Source organism: Sinohyriopsis cumingii, chromosome 15 (assembly GCF_028554795.1).
Source record: "Sinohyriopsis cumingii isolate HCF-2022 chromosome 15, ASM2855479v2, whole genome shotgun sequence".
Taxonomy (NCBI): Eukaryota; Metazoa; Mollusca; class Bivalvia; order Unionida; family Unionidae; genus Sinohyriopsis; species Sinohyriopsis cumingii.
This window is the reverse complement of record NC_142975.1, coordinates 99,376,812-99,400,461: the sequence shown is the minus strand read 5'-3', so window position 1 is coordinate 99,400,461 and position 23,650 is coordinate 99,376,812. Positions and strand designations below refer to the sequence as shown.

At 34.0% G+C, this 23,650-nt stretch overlaps 1 protein-coding gene across 1 annotated transcript in view; it reads left to right on the top strand.

The window, feature by feature from the left end:
• Positions 1 to 23,650, top strand: part of LOC149782381 (nephrin-like) — a 129,813-nt gene that overhangs the window by 47,069 nt on the left and 59,094 nt on the right. The window contains exons 9-13 of the mRNA XM_089933776.1: positions 4,738 to 5,049; positions 5,763 to 6,053; positions 9,217 to 9,528; positions 10,117 to 10,407; positions 13,008 to 13,316. Of these exons, the coding sequence (XP_089789902.1) occupies positions 4,738 to 5,049; positions 5,763 to 6,053; positions 9,217 to 9,528; positions 10,117 to 10,407; positions 13,008 to 13,316 (1,515 nt within the window). The remainder of the gene's footprint in view (positions 1 to 4,737; positions 5,050 to 5,762; positions 6,054 to 9,216; positions 9,529 to 10,116; positions 10,408 to 13,007; positions 13,317 to 23,650) is intronic.

The following is a 23,650-nucleotide window of genomic DNA, read 5'->3' as shown; positions in this document are numbered from 1 at the left end:
AAAAATGTAGATACAGGTTTACAAATATCACAGTTGGATTTCACAACATTGGATCCAATCTATTACTTTTCGCTAGAACATTTAGATTTATTTAGGCAATCTGTCATTGATATACACTTTAGAGCTAATGTGAGTCAGAGTGGTGATGCTAATTACAGAGCAATCGCGGTTATGCTTAGCAACAAAGCAGTCTTACTTGAAGGTGCTGGTGGTCTAATGAAGGTCGTTGATGCACCAATGGAAAATGTGCTACCTTAATCCATGTGATTTAGAAATACGAGTATTCTATAAAATGTCTTAACATCACGTTTGTGTCAACTTTTGATTTACTTGATGCAGCTAAAGAATTAAAAATATAAAGATTTAGAGGTGTTTTATGCGAGATCAATTGCCAAAACATCCAAACAGCGTTGAAACCGTTATTGTTAATCTCGATAACAGCACTGGATCTGAACTCATTGGGTATCACACGCGACTGACCTTCGTGGAATTGTTTATTTCGATTCCTATGGGTTAGGTCCACTGCAGGAATTTATCAAGTATGTCACTACCAACACAAAAACTAACCTATCAGCCAATAAGCGACCGTGAAGCAATTGCTGTACTCAGGTCTACATCAAAATAATCATTGCCAACTCAAACGTTATGCATAATTATACAAATCAGCGCTGGAAATCTGCGATTTATAATCATTGATTCAGATCAGAAAGAAAAGAATAATGGTAGATATTTACGGAAGATCCCGTGGTTGTATTACTGCGAGTAAAAGAAAATAAGACATAGATCTGTCAAATTACGCAACAAAGGACCATCTTAATGAGCTCGTGATCTTATCTGGGGTTGACCGGGATGAGGTTGTTGTTTTTCAGGACAGATGCGGTGTTTTGAAAACAATCAATATCAATTGGAATGATATAGTTCGACGAGTGCTCGGTGCGGTCACGTATAACATCCCTGTGTTTACTGACGGCGGTATAATCAGAGACTGAAGTATATAGTTTACAACTATCAGAGATGAAATTGCAAGAAGTGTCGCCGATCGGTTGAAGAATGCCGGTGACACAATGACAGGCGAACTCAGCATGAACGGAAATAAAATAGTGGTTTTAAGAGAGCCAACATCGACGAAGACGCGGCAACAAATGAGGATGTGGACCTTAAGTACAGCACCGTAGACAATACATTATTCACGCTGCCGGCCGATTGTGACGTTCATGTGAATATGTTCACGAATCTTGGTAGAAATTTTCGAAACATTCATGAAATCGCAGCTCTTTTCTTTGGTACTCCGCTGACCGCTGACATGAACCTCTCTGATATCAAGACGAATATTGAAACGATTAAAAACACACTAGAAGATGTCGTAAGTGGAATTCCTGAGATCGTTAACAAAATTAATTTGATTAAAATTCCTCATAAACAGATCATCAATAACATATACACTGTGTCATCCGGGTTCGCAACATGGTCGCAGCAAAATAGTATTAACACACATACAGCATAAGTAACTGATGTGTACAGGCTGTCTGTATTCAGCGCTGCAAAATTTAGTATATACACTAGATATCCCAGGCCGCATTCAACCAATAAGCTTTCCGGGGTTGTGTCTGTTGTCTTAAATAGCGGCACCGAATAAACCTTTTTACTGGAAGCAGCTGATAAGAAATTAACAGCAACATCTTGCTGGTGGTGTCTGAAATGTGTTGCAGAAACTCCTCAATTGGTTACTGTGTAAAGCATAATGGAAGTTCAAAAAATTAGAAATAATCAAGTACGTCAATATCAATCAGCGTTAAAAACCATCATTGATAAGTATACCGCGAAAGTGAAAAAAAAATACCGAAGACGTGTAGTTACCATCGATGTTGTAGTGTATTCGGTATCTACACTCGTTGCGTCCACCGGGGTAGTATTATCACTACTATGCCCCCTAAAGGTCGCAGCAGCAACTATATGTGTTTCATCATCAGCAGCAATTGTTTGGTTTTTAATATTATCGCGAAAAAGATATCCACGTGCGCGAGTACAAAACTGCGCTATCATCTTATGCGGTTAGATGCGGCAACAAACGCGTACTCGAAATTATCGTCACTGATATCATCAAGCCTCGACGATACAACGAGATCAGATTCCGAATTTGCCATAATGGTCAAAATATACACTGAAGTAATTAATTTAGAAAACAACCATTTGAAAAAAATGACGGTTTAAATAATGACCGAACTGCTTCAGTAGATAGAAGCAAATACAAGTCCGCGGAAAACCACAATGATAACAGTAAACTCCGCCAATTCCGAATTCAGTATTTTAATTTTCCAACCGAGATTCTTGTAAGCGAGATTAGGTTAGCGTAATTGCGATTATACTACAGTTGGCCAAATATCAGATCAAAATCATTTGGTGGATTACAATCGAATAATTCGTTAGTATTTGTAAATAAAAAGAAACCAGACCCAACCCCCGACTTCAATGTTGTTGGAATACCCAAATCGAACAAATCAGTGATGTATTTACGAGCAGGATAAAACACATAACGGGAAAGGAATCCAAAATAGCAATAACCGTCCACGAACTATCACTGTCTGCGACCATCGAGATAAACTCTCCCGATTACGCCGTGGATATCTATCAGCCATCGGTCAGATCAGTGATAGAATGACCTGATGTTGCACCACCGATACCTCCACTATTAACAGAACCAAACAAAAAAATCTGATTTCACAAAAGATAATACTTCATACTCGACAGAAAAATCTGATTTTCTTGTAACTTATGCACATAGGTTTGGTCCAGCAACATTATATACCATGATAAGAAAAGATCTAAATATTACCTTTAGTCCTTCCAATAATGAGTTGATTTGGATCCATCAACCTATAAATGTAGAACTTGATGAATAGAAGATCAGGAATTTCATCGATGAGACTGTTAGAGTTCCATTTGAAAGAACATTAAAAAGGTTACGCCAGTATTTTACGGAACACATCATTGATATAAAATCAAATAACAAAGATATCATCGAACAGATAAAAGCACTAAATCAAATATTTGAAGGATATGCTACAACATGTCAGTCGGCATGGGTTTCCACCCATTTTGTTTTTTCATATACTTTGCTACACTAAGACATGGGTCACGTACTACTCAGCAGCTTCATACATATTTATGTACGTGCTACAAATCCTGATAACTTGCTTAAATATAATTCTGGTTTTTCCAGCATGAAATGCTCCATAACCTTGGCATCCAGTAATTTGCCATTGCCATCCCTGATAATCCACTCATTCTTCGATTATTTTGTCTATAGTAACCGTCAGGAAGGTCTCCGGACATTGCTCATATTGATCACTATCATACATACTTAATGGAAATTAACCTTATGTGGTCAGGCATGAGCTTAATGGATAGTGAGTTTTTTCCACTTATTTATCTTAGCAATCTGTCCAGTTTTGCATGTTGCTACCAGTTATTTCCAAAAAAATTATCACACTCATGAAGATTCTTTCTCTTCAACAGCAATGTTGCTGATGTTTGTTCCTCTGTAATTGGTTTGAAGTTTCCACTTTATCAACTTCAATCAGACCATACCCTATGGTGTCATTTTTGTTTCTTTCTTCAAAATGTTCATCTACCTGCTGTACAATGCATTTGATGTCTCCATCTCGTAGATAGGCCAAGCTATCAGGATTTTTATTTCAAATTTCACATGGGCTGTGTACAATTGCTAACACTAGGTAGACATTTCCACATCAAGGCTCGACAATGCTAGTGAGAATCCTGAATTATGATCATTCCCCTATCCTTACCTGCCTCAACTCTCGTCAGGGCGATCCTGTCCATTATGGCCCACTTCCCAAGTTTCTGGTAATCGGAGTAAATGGTTGTCCTCCTTAATCTAAAACTTGATGTATATGCTGATGCACTGTCAACCTCATATTTGTCCTTAGCACCGCAGAGTACCGTAACACATCCAAGTTTTATAAATAGGATAATGGTGCGATGTGAACTTATTGAAGCAATTGGGATCTCAGGCAGAAATGGTGCAACGATGGTTTAATTCCTGCTGCTTGCTTTGCTGCACAGGTTGCAGTTGCTGTTGTTCAAAATTTTGCCATTTTCCTCAGTCTGCCTGTCGACAAGGTTATTCCAATACTTCGTGGCAAGGCCCATATCGTATCACACCCAACACACTATGCCTCTGCGAGTGTTAGATGTTCACATAAGATGTATATGTGGGTGAGTTAGCTAAGGTGTTAATCCCTCTCTTTGACACCTCTTGCCACATTGGTGTGGTCTCTGAAGATAAACCGACTTTTGGATTACGTAAGAGTGATAGAGGGTCAGTGAATTGGGGCAAACATGGGCCTTAAATTGGAACTTTCTTGTGATTTAGTCACACACTCTCTTCTCCACTTGCTACTGTACAACCATCCTTACCCTCATCTCCCTCCACTGGAACTGTAAAAGTTGAAATCAATGCCAAAGAGTGCTAAGATCAATATCTTTAATCTCTAATATTGTTACATTTAATTACCAATGCCAATGAGATTATTAAACAGCATCGATTAAACAACAAAGTAAGATACATTGTTGCTCAGATGAGATGTATGAGAGTTAAATATATATATATATATATATATATATATATATATATATATATATATATATATATATATATATATATATATATATATATATATATATATATATATTACTTTATTATACTGTTGGTTTCAGTTTCCCCTGTTAGTGTGAGCATTACCAAGGACAAAGAAGCAATAGCAGGAATGTATTGGATGTATCTTACATGTACAACAGAGACCTCCAATCCCATTGCTGACATCCGTTGGATGAACGGAACAAATAACCTGACTGGGTCATTTTACCCCTGCAGAAATACGCCTGGGGCATATGGTGGGGAAGTCCGATACCAGCAGGTGGCAATCTTTCCCACCCGCTACATGGATAGAAGTACTATTACCTGTACAGCTCGAAATTCTGCGAGTACGGGACCAAGTGTTTCTGACAGTGTCATCCTAAATGTCAATTGTAAGCTATTTCTGATACAAAGTGTTGTGGTTTTTTCCCTCTGGATAAGTGACCTTTGTCTTTTGATTTAATTGGTACTCACATACATACGTTGGTACGTACTTGTATATATTTCTAATAAATACACATGCATATGTGTATGTTTATCTATCTCTCTAACTATCTATCTGTCTGACTACCTATCTATCTATCTATCTATCTATCTATCTATCTATCTTTCTGTACATCTATATATGTATCTATCTATCTATCTAAATATATATATATATATATATATATATATATATATATATATATATATATATATATATATATATATATATATATATATATATATATATATAGATATATATATATATATAGATATAGATATATATATATATAGATATATATATATATATATATATATATATATATATATATATATATATATATATATATATATATATATATATATATATATATATATATATATATATGATGGGTGGTCTATTAAGGCAGAGGGTATGGTATGATAATTCCATCACACATGATGAAGAAATAACATTTTGCACAAGATTGAGCTATGATCTTACTTTCTTATATTTAAGGCATAAACAAATTATATTTCAGGACACAAACATATATCAAACTCTATTGAATAATTATAGATATAAATCTCAGAAATGGAAAGTACAATATTTATGAATGTATTTTGATGTTTTATTTTTTAGTCAGCCCAGTTGTAACGGTGTCCATATTTCCCAACAATACCATCACAGAAGGTGACGGCCCAGTCACTGTACAATGTTCGGCGTCAAGCAAACCAATCTCGAACTTCACTATTACAAAAGATAGAGTGAGCACTATCATATCAAAAGGACAAGGAAAACAGGATAATCGCCATGATTACGTCATACAAAAAATCAACAGAACACATGCAGGAATATATTCATGTACTGCTTATAATGGTGTAACAGGTCCACAGGATGTAACGAAGGCAACAGTAGAATTAGTTGTGCAATGTTAGTATGCTGCATTTCTATAACAATATACCATAATACATTTTCATCATTTAATTCAAACATGATAAATGATAAATATTTTCAAGTCATATCCAGCTCTCAGAAACTGATATGTATTAGAGGAGTGTCACTTGGATATTACGCCATAGAATCAGGTAACTGGTATATACATGGTAGGACCAAGAATTGATACCTATTTTCACCTTGTATAGCAAGTGTGTTCTTTTCAAGTTGTAACATAACAATGATTTTACCTCATAAACAAAAAACCCCATATCATGTATTGTTTGAAAGGAAACAAAAATTCAACACCCAAGCCAACACATGGGATATTAGGTTAATGCTATCTGACATTACTTGCCTTGCTTCAATTTGTTCTTGCTGAGAAACACAAGCTTACACAAGAAGCAAAATAATTAGTGACGTTTTTAAATCTGACGATAATTTGCTTTCCTTCAAAACCTATGTATAAATGTAACATTGATTGGTTGCAGAACTGATAAAAATGAGGAAAAAAATAATAAACATTTTAGGCAGAAATTTCATAACCTGTAATAGAAATATGTGCCTAAAATAATATAAGATACGGTTCTATCACTCAGTAGTTAGAAGTAAAATGGCTTGAATTCTTGGGATGTCTTATTGACCAGTAGATCATCTTTATGGACTTTTTTAAAATACAAAAACAATTCCTGACAGTTCATATTTTTAGTCCGAAAAGCATTGTTGGTCAGCCGTGGAACACGGGCACGATGGCAAAGTAAATATAAATATCAAATCTTCTCAGATTACACAATTACATTTTCTCTTATATTGACTGTGAAGAGTTGTACACCTTTCTTATACAAGCTAAACATTACGCTTTTGGAATGATCAGTATGCTTTTTTCGCTACATTATGCCTTGCCTGTGACTATATATGGATTATGCATTTTCGGAATATCCACGTCCCCAAAAAATAAATAATTATTTTTTTCATTTTTATTAACATCCCATTAATCCCACTTACCATATTCAAAAGAAAAACTTATATGTAACGGCGACATAAAGGTACGATTGTCCATAAATTTGCATGCACTTTCCTAACTGTATTGATATTTTATATTTATAGCAGCTGTCCCTTTTCCTATAAACGAGCTGGTTTCTACTCCGAAACCTTTGATCTTGGATTGATTATTATGATTTATGTTTGCTAGAGGACCAATCTTCTCATACTTTCCTTATGCAGTGGTCCCCCTCTTGAACGGCCCTCCTGACCAACGGCCACCTTCTTTTTACGGCAAACATCATCTGGCACCAATGAGTTTGTACTCAAACGTACCCCTCAAGAGCGGCCACCCCTCTAACGAGACCAGCGGCCAGCATATTAGTACAAAAATGTAAAATGTTCCCTCACGAGCGGCCATTTTGTTTCTCAAATGTATCCAGAACATATATTTAATTCATATTGTGACGTCAGGTAAGTAATCAGATTATCTCTACCATCGATACACGTTTCATAATGTCAAATTATAGTTACCGAAAGAAGTGTTGACTAAAGTACATGTAACAGTAAAATGAATATTGTATCATTGTTTTTAAAAGCCACCATTTACAGGAAACTGGCTTAACGATGATCTGTCCAGTTCTTCTTCTTGATGGTTACAAGCAGACGTAATTGTCCTCAATACATAGTCTGCCTAGGCTAAAAATTAATTGTGTGCATTACTCACACACAGACAAGTTATTCCTGAACAAAAGAGAGTACCAGACAAAGACCGAAAAATCACGTTTCAACATAATTATGGCTTCATTACAAAGAATGAATTTTGTCCAATTAACAAAAGTTTCGTCTGCATAAATAAACCGCATACAGTTAGCAACAGCCGAATAAATCATTACCAAACATTAACTTGTCATCACGTAATTGCATAATATTAATTTAGAAGAAAGTCGGTTATCCTACTCGACGACATCGGGGGAGGTTAGGGAGGGGGAATTGCCGAACAATTTTATGTAGAAAAGACTCGAATAAAACAATGTATATATTCAAATGACTCGAATAATCAACTTCGTAACCGATAAAGAGGTTATTCAGCAGCAGTGGGCAAATGGAGCGAATGGAAAGAAAAGTATGTATGTATCAAAATTTAAATGACGTTTTTGAATGGTTTTGCAATGTGCATGACAGCAATACCCACTCGCATATATATCACGCATACGTCAAGATTGAGAACCATTAAAGTATATTCAGTTGAAATTATTATTATAACAAGAAGATCCTTTTAATATATAATGTTAATTTTAACCGAAGATGTTAAATGAAGATATTAAATGCTTTGAAGTATGTAGCGTTCTTACTACGTTCATTGCATATACTTCTCAGAAAAAATGTATTTGCCTATGGAAAGACCATCCATATTGTAAGGCCATTTTCCTGTTAAAGTTTGGGTGGCTGTATATGAGAGGGACCACCGTATTATATTTATAGCAGCAGTTTATTTTAGAATGGGTAAAAAATAGACTGGTTTTCGAACTTTTAATCTGTACTCTCAGATGCTTGGTTCTAGTTTATATTTGGTACATCACCAGTCTGTAGGTATTTGTCTCAAAAAGTCGTGTTAGTTTAATTCTATCTGATGCATGTGTTAGAGCAAAAATGTTTTTCAAACAATTTCATGGATGGACTAGAAGAAGATAAAAACCCAATTCTTCCAAAGATTAAAAGATGAATACACGAATGACATAATACAGCATTCCATTTTAGGGCATATTAATGCCCATTGGAGGTTGTGTTGAAGGGAATTCAACAGTGGTCAAGGTGGTAAATTTGATGTGAAAAAACACTTGAAATCAAAGAAACGCAATGAAGTAGCTCATCATTGTAACTGACTGATATAAATGCTGAGGTGTTATTAACCTAGCTCTTAACTGAACAGCCCTTAATGTTAGAATAATATATGGGTCCCATGTTCAAATGAATGCTTCCCGATTCCACAATTGCAGAAAACATGCATGTCCAAGAACAAAATCGTCTAATATCGTTCGGTGTTTAGCTGAATATACTTCAAATAAATTAGCAGACGCTATGAATATTGAACCGTTTACTATTGCCACAGACTGGAATAGTGATGATGACAACATGATGTACTGAGTCTATAATTTTATAATAATATTGGTTTCAGTTTCCCCTACTAATGTAAGGATTACCGGAAACAAGGAAGTAATAGCAGGAATAGATATGTTAGTACTTAGATGTACAACAGAGACCTCAAATCCCACTGCTGACATCCGTTGGATGAACGGAACAAATACCCCGACTGGGTTCTTTTCCGCCAGCATAGATCAGCCTGGGGCATATGGTGGGAAGTTCCGATTGCAGGATTTGACCATCACTCCCACCCGCTACATGGACAGAAGTACTATTACCTGTACAGCTCAAAATTATGTGAATATGGGACCAGGTGTTTCTTACAGTGTCATCCTAAATGTCAAATGTAAGTTATTTCTGACACAAAGTGTTGCGTTTTTTTGGATAAGTGACTTATGACTTTTAATTTAATTGGTACTCACATACATCTATTGGTACGTACGTACTTATATATATTTCTGATAAATATACATGCATATGTGTTTGTGTATGTTTATATATATATATATATATATATATATATATATATATATATATATATATATATATATATATATATATATTTATATATATATATATATATATATATATATATATATATATATATATATATTATACACACACACACACACACACACACATATATATATATATATATATATATATATATATATATATATATATATATATATATATATAGGATGGGTGGTCTGTTGAGCCAGAGTTTACGGTATAATTATTCCATACCTCACGATGAAGAAATAACATTTCGCACAAGATTGGGCTATGATCTTAGTTTCTTATGTTTAAGACATAACACAATTATTTTTCAGGACATAAACATGTATCAAACTATAATTAATAATTACAGATATAAATCTCAGAATTGGAAAGTACAATATTTATAAATGTGTTTTGATGTTTTATTTTTTAGTCAGCCCAGTTGTAACGGTGTCCATATTTCCCAACAATACCATTACAGAAGGTGATGGCACAGTCACTGTACAGTGTTCTGCGTCAAGCAAACCAATCTCGAACTTCACTATTACAAAAGATAGAGTGAGCACTGTCATATCAAAAGGACAAGGAACACAGGACAATCGCCATGATTACATCATACATAAAATCAACAGAACATATGCTGGAATCTATTCATGTGCTGCTTATAATGGCGTAGTGGGTCCTCAGGATGTTACGAAGGCAACAGTAGGATTAGTTGTGCAATGTTAGTTTAATGCATTTCTATAAGAATATAACATATTACATTTTCATCATTTAATTTAAACATGATAAATTATAAATATATTCAAGTCATATCCGGCTATCAGAAACTGATATGTGATAGAGGAGTGTCACTTTTATATTACGCCACAGAAACAGGTAACTGGTATATACATGATAGGACCAAGAAAATGATACAAATTGCACCTTGTATAGCAAGTGTGTTCTTTTCAATGTGTAAGATAACACTGATTTTACCTCATAAACAAAAAAACCCTATATCATGTATTGTTTGAAAGAAAACAAAAATTCAACATCCAAGCCCACACACAGTATATTAGGTTATTGCTAACTGACATTGCTTCAATTTGTTATTGCTGAGAAACACAAGTTTACAAAAGAAGCAAAATAATACATGATTTTTCATCTCAGATGATAATTTGCTTTCCTGCGGGTTCGTGGGTAGGGGAATTTGCCGAACAATTGGATGTAGAAAAGACTCAAATAATTAACTTCGTAACCGACAAGGAGGTTATTCAGCATCAGTGGGCAAATGGAGCAAATGGAAAGAAAAGTATATATGTATCAAGATTTAAATGACGTTTTTGAATGGTTTTGCAATGTGCATGACAACAATACCCACTCGCATATATAGCACGCATACGTCAAGAATAAGAACTATTAAAGTATATTCAGTTGAAATTATTATATTATTATAACAAGAAGATCCTTTTACTATATAATGTTACTTTTAACACGAAGATATTAAATGCTTTGAAGTATGTAGCTTTCTTACTACGTACATTACATATACTTCTCACAAAAAATGTATTTGCTTATGGAAAGAGCACCCGTGTTGTAAGGCCATTTTCCTTTAGCAAAATGGGTGACTGTTTAGCAGCAGTTCGGTTTAGTTTGGAAACAAAGTCTGGTGTTCGAATTTTTAATCTCTGCTCTCAGATTCTTTGTTGTAACTTATATTTGGTACAGAACCAGTCTGTAGGCATTTGGCACTAAAAGTCAAGTCAGTTTTATTCAATCCGATGCATGTGTGTGAGCAAAATAATTTCATGAATATACTAGAAAATGACAAAAACCCAATTATTCCAAAGATTAAAAGATGAATACGCGAATGACGTAATACAACATTCCATTAAAGGCTTATCAATGCCCATTGCAAGCTGTGTGGAAGGGAATTTAATAGTGGTCAAGGTGGTAAATTTGAAGTGGACAAATACTTGAAATCAAAGAAACACAATGAAACTTAGTAACTGACTGGTATACATGCAGATGTGTTATTTAGTTAGTTCAGTTCTTAATTGAACTACCCCTAGTGGTAGAATACTAAATGGGTCCCAAGTTCAAACGAATACTTACCGATTCCAAAATTGCAGAAATTATGCATGTCCAAGAGCAAAATCAATTAATATCCTTCGGTGTTTAGCTGAAGATACTTCACTTAAATTTGCAGACGCCATGAATATTGAGCCGCTTAGTATTGCGACAGAGTGAAATAGTGATTATGATGACAAAATGATGTACTCAGTCTGTGTACGATTCTTCCTAATGAAAGATGCATAGTCATGGTGTTATTTTTCAATTACCAGAGCTATCAGTAGATTCCACTGGATAAAACATGTTTGATTTGGTTGATAATTCTTTGAAAAAAACATGACACAAGTTGGCCGAACTGTGTGGGGTTTTCAGCTGATAATGCATCGGTGATGAACGCAATTTATAAAGGAGTTGCATCCTATATTTTGAAAATGTCCCCATCAGAGTACATACTAGGTTATTACTGACATTTGATGCAGAAGTATCAAGTTGGCTTCCTACCTGGAAATGTACTTCATGCAGAGTTGACATACAGTTGCACCAAAATAGTCAATAACTGTATATATAAATTTCCTCTTCTTTGTCAGGTTATGCAAGGAATATTGGTTCTTTACCATTCTAATTCTGACCATGGAAGATTGTTCAGCATTTTTAACTAAAAAAATGTATTCAGATCCAAGCCCGGTAACCCAGTACTTTGTTTTCTACTCGTGTGCAAAACATGTATAGTCTCAGCTACAAAGTGTTTTGAAATACAACACGAGAGTATGTTGCTTTTTAAAGCTAAAGGTGCTTAATATGAACATTTGATGTTAAAAGACCAAAGTTGTAAATACGTCATTTGTACAAATGCTTGTTGAATTTGTTTTATGTTATATATGGATTACTCTTTTTTGCTCGAAATTACTCTTTGTTAACTTGGATTACGCCTTTTCTCCGCCAGGGTTGGCTTTTATGCTTTGTTCTAAATACAATATCTTACTGTAACATCTCATAATGTTTACATCTGTCTGAATGACCCCCAAATGACTTTCAGTGCCCTCATATGATGTATGGATCATGCCAGATCATTCATAAGATGACTTGTTGAAATAGTCATTCGCTTGAAATAGTTCATAAGATTTGATTTCACAATAGACATCATGGAGGGAAATTTAACATATATCTAATTAAATACTTTTTAAATTTTTTTAGATTATTTCGCTCAACAGCTTTGTTCCCAAGTGCATCGATTGTAAACCTTAACAGTCCATTTTCACATCATTACAGATCCGCCAGATATAATCGTGTCTGCAAGTAATGTTACAACTAGTGGTGTCCATACAAAACTAGTATGCATACCTCACGGTGTTCCCGACAGATATACCTTTGGTAAATGGCAACATCGCTGGCCTGGGTACAATGGAACTCTGAGGTTCCTGCCATCGACGCATGTTGAGGAACATAATGCTACATTAGATCTGTATTTTCGGTCATACCAGGACACTGGTATTTATGTATGTCAGGCTAGCAATGGTGTCAAAGTGGCTGGAACGCAAGATGATGTCATGACACAGTTGGTGTATGTCCTTGCTAAAGGTGAGTTGTGTAAACTATATTATTCTAAAACCTTGCAATTCGTATACACTGCTTGAAAGTGTTACACACATACATTTTTATTAGGAAAAGTGCGGTGTGCCAGGATGTTAGACATTGAAGGATGGTAAGTTCTCTGTGAACACTTTACGTGCCTACATCAATTCACAATGTACATATCTATTGTGCATCGTATTCAGCAATATTGTGAGTCAGCATAACATACAATTTTCAGGTATAACATTTTAGTGTAGTTAGTTTTCACAGACTTAAAACATCCCATTTGTTATGAATTTATAAAAAATGTATTCACAAAAAATCCGCATTCCTATTTTACTTGATGAAATGCTGAAATCATCATTTTGTGGCATAACACTGAGTAGGACCCTTTTATAAGGATATGATAGTATAAAAAATGTATAACTCTTCTCAAAGAGTGATGATTGCCCTAGCTCTTATTTCACTCACCTCTCTTATGAGCTACGCATTAGCAAAGATTTTTTAATAATTAAGAAATAAAACGTGTTCTCATGTCCACATGCTTAATGTTGAACGAGAGTACCGTATTGTCTATGCATGTAATTTAAAATCAGATTACTTTCTTCATGCTGGAATCAGCCTGGGATAGATAAACTGAGACCAGCCCAGAATATACTTTTATGATGGGATGAGCCTAGCATAGATTGGAAATCATCATAATCTGAAGTGTCTGATTCAGAGTGTAACTCGTGTGTAACTCCGATAGAGAGAGAGCCAAAATTGTATTTAAGTAGTGAAGTTACTATATATATATATATATATATATATATATATATATATATATATATATATATATATATATATATATATATATATATATATATATATATATATATATGTATATATATATCTGTGTGTGTGTGTTTGTGTGCGTGTTTGCGCTTTGCGACTTGGTGGTATATATGATATTTGTTATCATGAATAGGGTTAAATTGAGAAATAAGTTATGATGCTCATGTAGTCTTTATTTTTGTCACATGGCATGAATGACACATTTATTTATACATGTCTCTATTTTGTTTTAATAAATTTCTGTTTATAAGGCCAATGAAATGAAGCAGTTGTAATGTTGTTATATTACTACCTATCAGACACAACTATGTCAGAATGTATCTGTGTCACAAAAATATTGTTAAAATGTAGATCTCCAAACTCATTTGAACAGGATTACTACATAGCCTAGATGTTTGTATAGGTCTGTAAATCAGACTCCTTGTAGTAATATTATATTTTAATAGGAGGTATAGATATTTCAATTTACAATTTTATAAACAGCGTATTGAGCCTCTACTATCAACAATATAAACTTTTACAATGATAACTTGACATTCTGTAGTCAATTGCTATAAATCATTTTGTCCACTTGCATGATTGTATGCATGAGTGTCAAATGAACAACATGTAAACAATTTCTTACTGCCTATACCTTTATCATGTGTCCATATAAATTGTCCATTGACTTTGTTACCACAATAACCAAAACATGAAAAATCATATCAGTACATGTTTGATGCATAAAAATGCATGTAGCTTGTATGAGAATTTTTTAAACATGTCACATGCATAATTATCTACAACTCCTGAATATGTACATAGCATTTAATATTTTGTTGGTACGAATAGTTATTAATGTTAAATGTGACTAGTCATTGACTTTATTTTGAAATCACATCTGGATACAAGAACGTTGTCATTTGTACATCAAGTTTGTCATGCTTAAAACCATGATCAGCCTTCTTTGCATAATCAGATCACAGATATATACCGAAGAATTGTGGCACTCTAAACTGAATAGTGTACATTGATGTTGCCAGTAAATGTTACCAATGTGAGATCCAGTGTTTGTATATAAGCAAACTACAGGAAGTTGTTATTGTAGGGTTTAATGCCATTTTTCAGCACAACATAGGCTATACACGGCAGCCAGTATAAATGGGGAAGGAAGAACCGTGGAAAACCCTAGAAAGATCCACCGACCCATGATAAACCATTGGCAAGCTTTCTCACCCACATTTTCCGAACCCGAGAATCGAACCCACGCAGACAGAGGTGAGATTGCAATGATCTGTAATGATGAGCGATTTAGACCGCAAGACCACTCTGGGCCCCAACTACATCTAGTGTCATAATACTGTTTTGACAACATATAAAAAGATCCCATATAGACTAAATTCTGAGTTTTCACAGTTTAGCAATAAAGATGAAAAAGTTATTTTAATATTCCTCAAAACAGTGATGTCGTGGAAGAATGAAACTGTCCAAAGGAAAGTAAATCACAAATCTTACAAATCTAATTTGCTTTGTGTAATATGGTTAAAAACGAGTTTTGTGCCACTTGTCAGTGGCCATTTATGGGTTCAAGTCACAAGAATGTTAGCCTTATTTTAAATAATTTCATGTTTCAGTTTCCACATTCTTCGATAATTGTTGATTTCATAAATATTGTACCAATTGTTACTTGTCCAGAAACTGATAACATATATGTATATGCTTTAGTCAATTGTATCAGGTTTTATTGCCATGATGCTGGTGTTGTATTTTAAGTCATTGTTTTGCACTTTGTCTGTTGGTGCTTCACAAAATGTAAAAGTGGTTTCTTCAAAAAAATGCCCAGATAAAATTGTTGTTATAGTCGACGAGATCTAACTCTTGCTCACTCTACTTCCTGCATTGAAACAGAAAATTAAAGTTAATTGGTTACTACTAATATGAAAACCACCTGCATACCAACAATGAAAATAATATAAAGTCAGTGACTTTTGAGAAACATACAATGTATAGCATATATGACAGGATAAATGGTCCCTTTAAACACATTTTAAAAATAAATAAGTGAATTATGTCATATAGAAAAGGTACAAGTGAACAACTTGCACATTTATAGTACATGTCAAATATTCTTAACATAATATGTTTCATCAAGATTGAATAATAGCATGCATCGTCAATGGGAGTAAAAAAAAAGTTGGAAACATAAGGTTTTCTGCTTTATACGGAAACTGATGGAAAATTTAATTGTGTAATTCTAACTCTAATCCACTAGTTCGGCAGGAATTTACTTAAGAACAATTTCTACAAAGGTGTGCCTATGTAAACTCTTGACCAATATCCAGTATTCATAACATGTGTAAGATATTTTGCATACTTTATTCTCCTCAAATACTTGCAATGTGAATAAACATGTGTAAGGAGTGTTTCACATTACATGTTCAAGTAATGTTCTACCAAGACCGGGCTACTAAAGACCACTCATATGTGTGACTGGCAAAATGATCAAATGGAAAGTATCATTCAAGTCACGTTACAAGGAATATATTAATATTTGTCTTTAGACTAGATAATGACGATGCGTGGTAGATGGTCTGCTTTGGCCTCGTATTGTGTTTCAACTGCCACAATACAGCAAATTCATATATAAAATGCTATGGTAGCATATATTTTTATCTATGGGTCAAAATTTGCAGCTCAGTTATAGTCAATACGCTTTACATACATAATGGATGTCGTTAATCTAAGATAATGTTTAGAATTATGTTTAAAAATGCTAACTGAATACGACTAGCAAACGCTAATATAAAATATTGATATCATTTAAAAGAAAGTAATTCACTAATATTTGTCAACCTGTTTGATTTTGGAAATTACTTTATGTAAAGGTTATACAAGACATACGATAACCTAACTATCAAATTAAAAGAAACTATTTAATCAATTGATTCCAATATCATAACATGGGAAATATACCTTCACATATTGACTGACTGCTGATGCAGATATATGTAGTGTCTTCTTTTCTGTCCTCAAAACAAAGATGTCTTTGAAAACAAAAACATCGTAATTTATGTCCCACTTATGTTTGTGCTGCATTTTGCCCTACAGTCTCACCTCTCTGAGGATGAAGTTTCAGAAATGACCAGACAACTAATATCAGATTGCCTTTATGAGAAACCCAATTACTGGAATATAGGACATGAAGGCTATCAAATATCAGCACTATCAGTATCAAGTTCCTGTAATCCAATCGACTATAATTGCTACAAATACCAGTGTGATGTTATGTGATTCTGCAGTTGTTCCTGTGTAACTGCAAATCACTTGCATGGAGACTTTTCAGATTTTTTTCGAGATATGTATTGATATGTAATTTACCAAGTTAGATGTTCAGGACATTACAACCTCCTTGCATTTATTTTACACATTTGTTAACACTGCAGACATTCTACCCACACAATTTGTGTACCCACACCTTTCACTCTCTCTCTCTCACTCTCCTACTTATGTATTATGTGCCTCCAGCATATAAAAATAGACAAAAGTAGCATTCTAAAGCTTTGATGATGTAACTATTATTGTTAAAAACCTTTATTAACTGTATGACCGTTTCTGCGGTCAGCTCTGAGCATATTCACTAATGTTTCTTATTAATAAATGATTATAAGATTTAGTAATTTTTGATTGGTTTTGGTTTTATAAATCAAAACTCCTTTCTCACAAATAGTGGGATTTCTGCAATTACTGAGAAAAAACCTGGTTTAAGCTAGCGTCATATCACTTGTGTACATAAATCATTGATTACCTCTCTATCAAAAATGTATTTATTGTGTAAAAAATATACAAAATTATATAACAATTAATTCAATCTGATGCCACTTTATAAATATTTTTAAATATGTGATTTACATAGGTGATGCACATAAAATTTTAAACATAAATCGTCTAATCTAATATTTTAAGTTCGTTTAATGTATTTTGGTTCGTTAGGAATTGAATAATTAATGCAGCCCTTGTGTGTACAAAAAGATCAGTCCAGAAAATCGGTACCACTGCCACACTCTGATACCGTGTTGATAAACCTCCATACCCACTGAGGAAGAATATTTATTTCATGCTTTGAACAGATTTGTACATCTGTATCTTAACATAGCAATACTTCTGTCCATGAAGAGACCGCACAGGTGGCCTAATGTTTAAAGCGTCCGCCTCGAATGCGGGAGGTCACAGGTTCAAACCCCTGCCGAGTCATACCTAAGACTTATACAAATGTCAGCTGCCTCATTTGGCGCTCAGTATTAAGAGGTTAGTAATAGGACCGGTCTGTCTATTGTCTTGATATTATGTGACTGGGTGGGAGATGATACTCAATGTGTGCGGCATAATGCCCCATTGCTAGACAACACTATAAACTGCCTAACTGCAGACATCGTAGCAATATGACTGAAACATTGTTAAAGCTACGTTACAAATCCAAATCACACACACACACACACACACACACACACACACACACACACACACACACACACTGTCGATCAAGTCATTAGAAGCCGAAAGTTCAACAAACTGAGATTTTGCCCAAAACTTATATAGCAATTGTGTACACGTTTCCAAAGACAAATCAATCTGGTTTTGATTTAAAACTTTTTTAAGTTTTGAAAATCCTCCCAGGTTTTATCAGAGAAAACAAACGTTGAATATATTTGTACTATAAGGAACAATAGCCAATATAATACCCAAATGTTTGGAATGAGAAACCTCTTGTACACTTGTTTCTGCTATGTATACATAATGGATAGTTGGGGGCCCTTTTTATATTAGCATTAATTCAGTCTCGTATGTATTAAATACAACCAGCTAGATCCAGGACCATTCCTGTATCTTTACAAATTAAATAAATTTATAATTTCAAAAGAGTTATTTTATTTTAAAAAAGGAAATATAAAATTATCAATTAAAATCTATTAAAATGAAATGGTTAAGATTCTTTTTTCTATTTCATCATTTAGACTATTCTACTTAAGCCATGTCCCAGCCAAAATCATTACCTCATAATTTTTCACATTTCACAGTATCAACTTTCAAGGTATCAAGCCCACAATACTTGGATTAAGAGTTCTACACTCTTTCATCTATGCTTAGTCAGTGTATCAAATCAATTTTACGTCATAAACACTGTATATTAAAGTACATAGTATGATAATGATTTCAACAAGTTTCCCAACTGGGTTTAAATTATATCCATAGTTACAAAGTAGGATACTAATAATACATTAAAATGACAACAAACACATTGTAAGCGAAGAAAAATATATATCTGTACCATGTAAAAATAATGATGTGCCTCAAATGATATAACCAATAAAATGGCAGTTAGCAGTTGGAATTACACTGTACTGATCACATAATATATTTATAAATTATATCAAATAATTTAAATGTATATAATAACATATTGTACACATTGTCATAAGATGGGATCTCAATACAAGCATAATCCAAACTAAAACACTGCATTAGGAGATGTCAAATGGTTTTGTGTATCAATAAAAGTTGGTTTGTGCAAATGTGCCAAGAATTCCAACAGGACAATTTAGGAAAGCAGAAATATTATTAATGTTGAAAAATTAAAATTGTCATGTCAGTGTTTTTGTGCCACTACTGGGATTGCAGAAGGGCCATTTTGTTTTGCTTATGTCCATAAAAACATTTATCTGTCCTTATATCTGTACATCTGTATGCCCATTCCAAATCCATTTCAGCACAATGGCAAAATAAATATATTCAACAAAGAATTATACAGTTATATGCACTTTGTCATGGTTATAGGTCATTAAAAGCTCTTATATTACCTTGATATTGCAGCAGTCTTTCAACTGCTTTTGTAACTTTGTTTGTGACGTTGAACTTTTGATTGCAAGAACGAATACCTCTATTAGACATTCCCTCCTGATATTTCCTATCATTTTTACATAAATAAACTCATTTAAATTATAAGATTCCAGTAAATTGCCTGACAAAATTCTCAAAAGAGTTTATTATTATTATTATTATTAGTAGTAGTAGTAGTAGTAGTAATAGTAGTATTGTTATTCTTACTATTATTATTATTTTTATTACTAATATTATTATTATTCTTATTATTGTTATTATTATTATTATCAGTAGTAGTAGTAGTAGTAGTATTGTTATTCTTACCATTATTATTATTATTATTATTATTATTATTATTATTATTATTATTATTATTATTATTTCATCTATGTGGAACAAACAGTTTTCCAGCAGTAATAACATTGACATTTCTAAGCCAGCATGGCACCATGGTAGGTAATGATCATCTCTTCCTATATAATAAGATAAATAAAACTTAAAACTGTAGGATGGTACAAATATTTTAGTTTATTATAGATTAAAAATAAGAGCATAAACCATGCTGTTACTGGAATTGTCTGACCGCAATTCATGCAGTCCCTACTGAGCAATTTGGTAATTTTGAGTCCATACCATGAGCATCCGCACATAGGTGCAAGAAGGGTCACTTCTCCTAACCGATGTCACCTCTTAACGTGAATTGGACTCCATTTGTATACTTAATAGCTGACCACTACATTTTTGCCACCCACCCAAACATAACTATGTGGGTGCTCCTGACCCAGACATGCTTAATAGGTTGGTGATGGTGGTACATAACATGTGTACAGCAGGTGTTTAGCAACCAATTGGGACTTTATAAATTTTTTAATATCTGATCAATCTATTTAAACAGAAGAGACAGAGCATGAGAAGAATAAAGTAATGTATTCTGATTTGAAGACAAAAATACTAGATACCAGTATTTTACTGCTTTCCGCAAGTTCAAATAGTGAACTCACTAGTTGTCTACATGATTAGAAAAAAGGGTCAGGATTGTGTGATTATTCCAATTTCATGTTTGCTTTTATTCTCTGCACCCTCTATACAGTAGCATAAATTGCCAGTTGCGTATGTCCATCAGTATGTGTCTTTGTCATTATGTGTGCTTTTGTATGTCCATCCTGAATTGATTTTAGCACAATGGGAATAAACTAAAAAAGCTACAATCATATAATTTCTAATGTTTATTATGTGACATGTTTGGAAGTTTTCGATCGAGTTAAGCATGCGTCCAGTAATTTCGAAGTGGATGAGTTTTGCAATCAATCCTTTGGTCCAGACAAGATCAAAATATTTTTCAAGGTCAGGGAAGACTGCTATAAGTTGTCCGTCTGATTTTCTTTAGAAGTTGAAAGCTAGTATGGTATCGGCTTCAAGTCTTAAATGTTGGTCTGTGGTTGAGAGCCTCGTACGGAAGCCATATTGATTTTCTGATAGGAGTTTTTTACTTTCTAGGTGTGCTTTAATCTGTTGGCTAGGATGGTTTCTATCATATTATATATGTTACTAGTGAGGGAGATGTGATGATATGAGTTAATATTATTAGGTTCGTTACCTGGTTTAGGGATTGGGATGACAGTTGCTTGTTTCCAGCTGAATGATAGTTTTCCACTTGGCAAAATTAGGTTGAGCAGTTTTATAATGGTTGTTGCAATATTGTTTTGAATAGGTTTGTATATGACATATCCAATTTGATCTTTCCAAGGTGAGGTTTCTTTTTTTAGACCTTAGCGCTATTTTCCATTCGTATAGGGTGATTTCGGAATTTAAATGTGAGTTCTTGAACCCTAGGTCTTTAAAGAGGTTAGGAAGTGTGGTTTGAGCTTTCTGTCTGTGTTCCTGGAAGTTCCTAGTGTGGTTGGTATTACTCCTCCTAGCCGAGAAATGGTTAGCAAGTAGGTTAGCTTTGTCATGGTTGGTTGTAGCATTTTTCAGCTTCGGTGTTAAGTTAATAGCTTTTTCCCGGATAGATTTTATTTTGTCCCAAACTTATTTTGGAGTTAGATTTGAGGTTCAATTTGGAGTAGAAGCGTTGCCATGTTTTTTCTTTGGCTAGTTGTATTACCCCTGTAAGGTGATTTTCTTTGTCTTTATATTGGTTGAAATCTATTAAGTGTCTTGTTTGTATATATTTGTTAAGTACATTTTTATATCTATGTGCTTTTTGACATTGATCATCCCACCATGGTATTTATTGTTTAGTTTGATTGTTTGTTTTTTTTTTTTTGTTTTTTTTTTTGGGGGGGTATATTTAGGGTAGATGCATTAATTATAGTATTAATTACATTGTCATGTAATATTGTTATATCTGGATCTTCGTGCTCTTTGGTATTAGTAGCGATTAGGGTGTTTCTAAAGTTATCCCATTCAGTTTTATATCTTCATTTCGGTGGGGCTTCATGGGCGTTGTGCTGAACTGATATTCGGAGGGAGATTATTATTGGGAAATGGCCATACCTAATGTGTTATATTGATCAAGCCTCCAGTTTGTAAGCTGGTCTAGTTTGAGTGTGAATAGAGTAAGATCGATTGCTGATTGGGAGCCATCCTCAGGATTAAGTCGAGTTTTAGACACATCATTGAGTATGGTTCGGTTGGACTCAACAAACCATTCTTCAATTATTTGCCTCTTTTATCCCTTTTAATTTTTCCCTATAGTTCATTGTGAACATTGAAGTTGCCACACATGATTAAGTTTCCAGACTGGTTACTGGAGATTTGTTGATAGGATTCTAAGTTGAGTGGGTTGTCATGGTCCCCCGAGTCATATATGTTGGTATCGTTATATTATTTGAGTTATACGGGTTGAACTTCAATTTTGTTATTGATATTTGGCATTGAGGTCATTAATGTTTCAGATTTTGGCAGGGAGTCTATTAGAACTATTGCAAGTCCTCCTCCCTTTTTCCATTGCTACGAATTTTGAATATACCTGGTGAGTATTCGGAGATTTTGGGTATATACGTCGTATTCTCTGGTAAGTGTGTTTCTTGCGGGGCAGATTATGTCAGGTTTATTGATTGCGTTATGATTTTGTGTATTAATTCAAGTAAGATTTTAGATAGGCACCTGCAATTCCATTGCCAGATAGCAAGGATTCTTTTAGTTGTGCTATGCATTAAGATTGGTGGTGGTTGTGGTTATGATCGTGGATTGAGGAGTAATTGTGAGTTTAGCATGACAATGTTTGATTGGTGTTCTATTATGTTTTCTAATGTGGGGGGTCTGGTGCTGTTAGATTTAATTATCTCTTTCAATCCATATCTACCATGTGATGATGCTTTGATAATCTTGGTTGGGGGATGCATGACTGGGTTTTTTTATTGTTATGGTTTTGAATTTTTGCCTGATTGCATTCCTGCTGATGTGGTTTCAGAGTTTGGTACATTTTGTGTCGGATTAATTTTTTTTTTGGCGGTGGATTTGTAGTTGTTCTGGTTGGAGTTGAGAGATTAGGTGACTTCCTTTTTTTCAATTGATGGAATTTTTGTTGCTGTTATCAATCGTTCTTTTCTCTTTCGTCTGCCTGATATATCAAATGTTTTGCATTTAAGAGTTCAATTATCAGATTTTCTATGATAATATACGGCATTCACATGCTCTGGGAT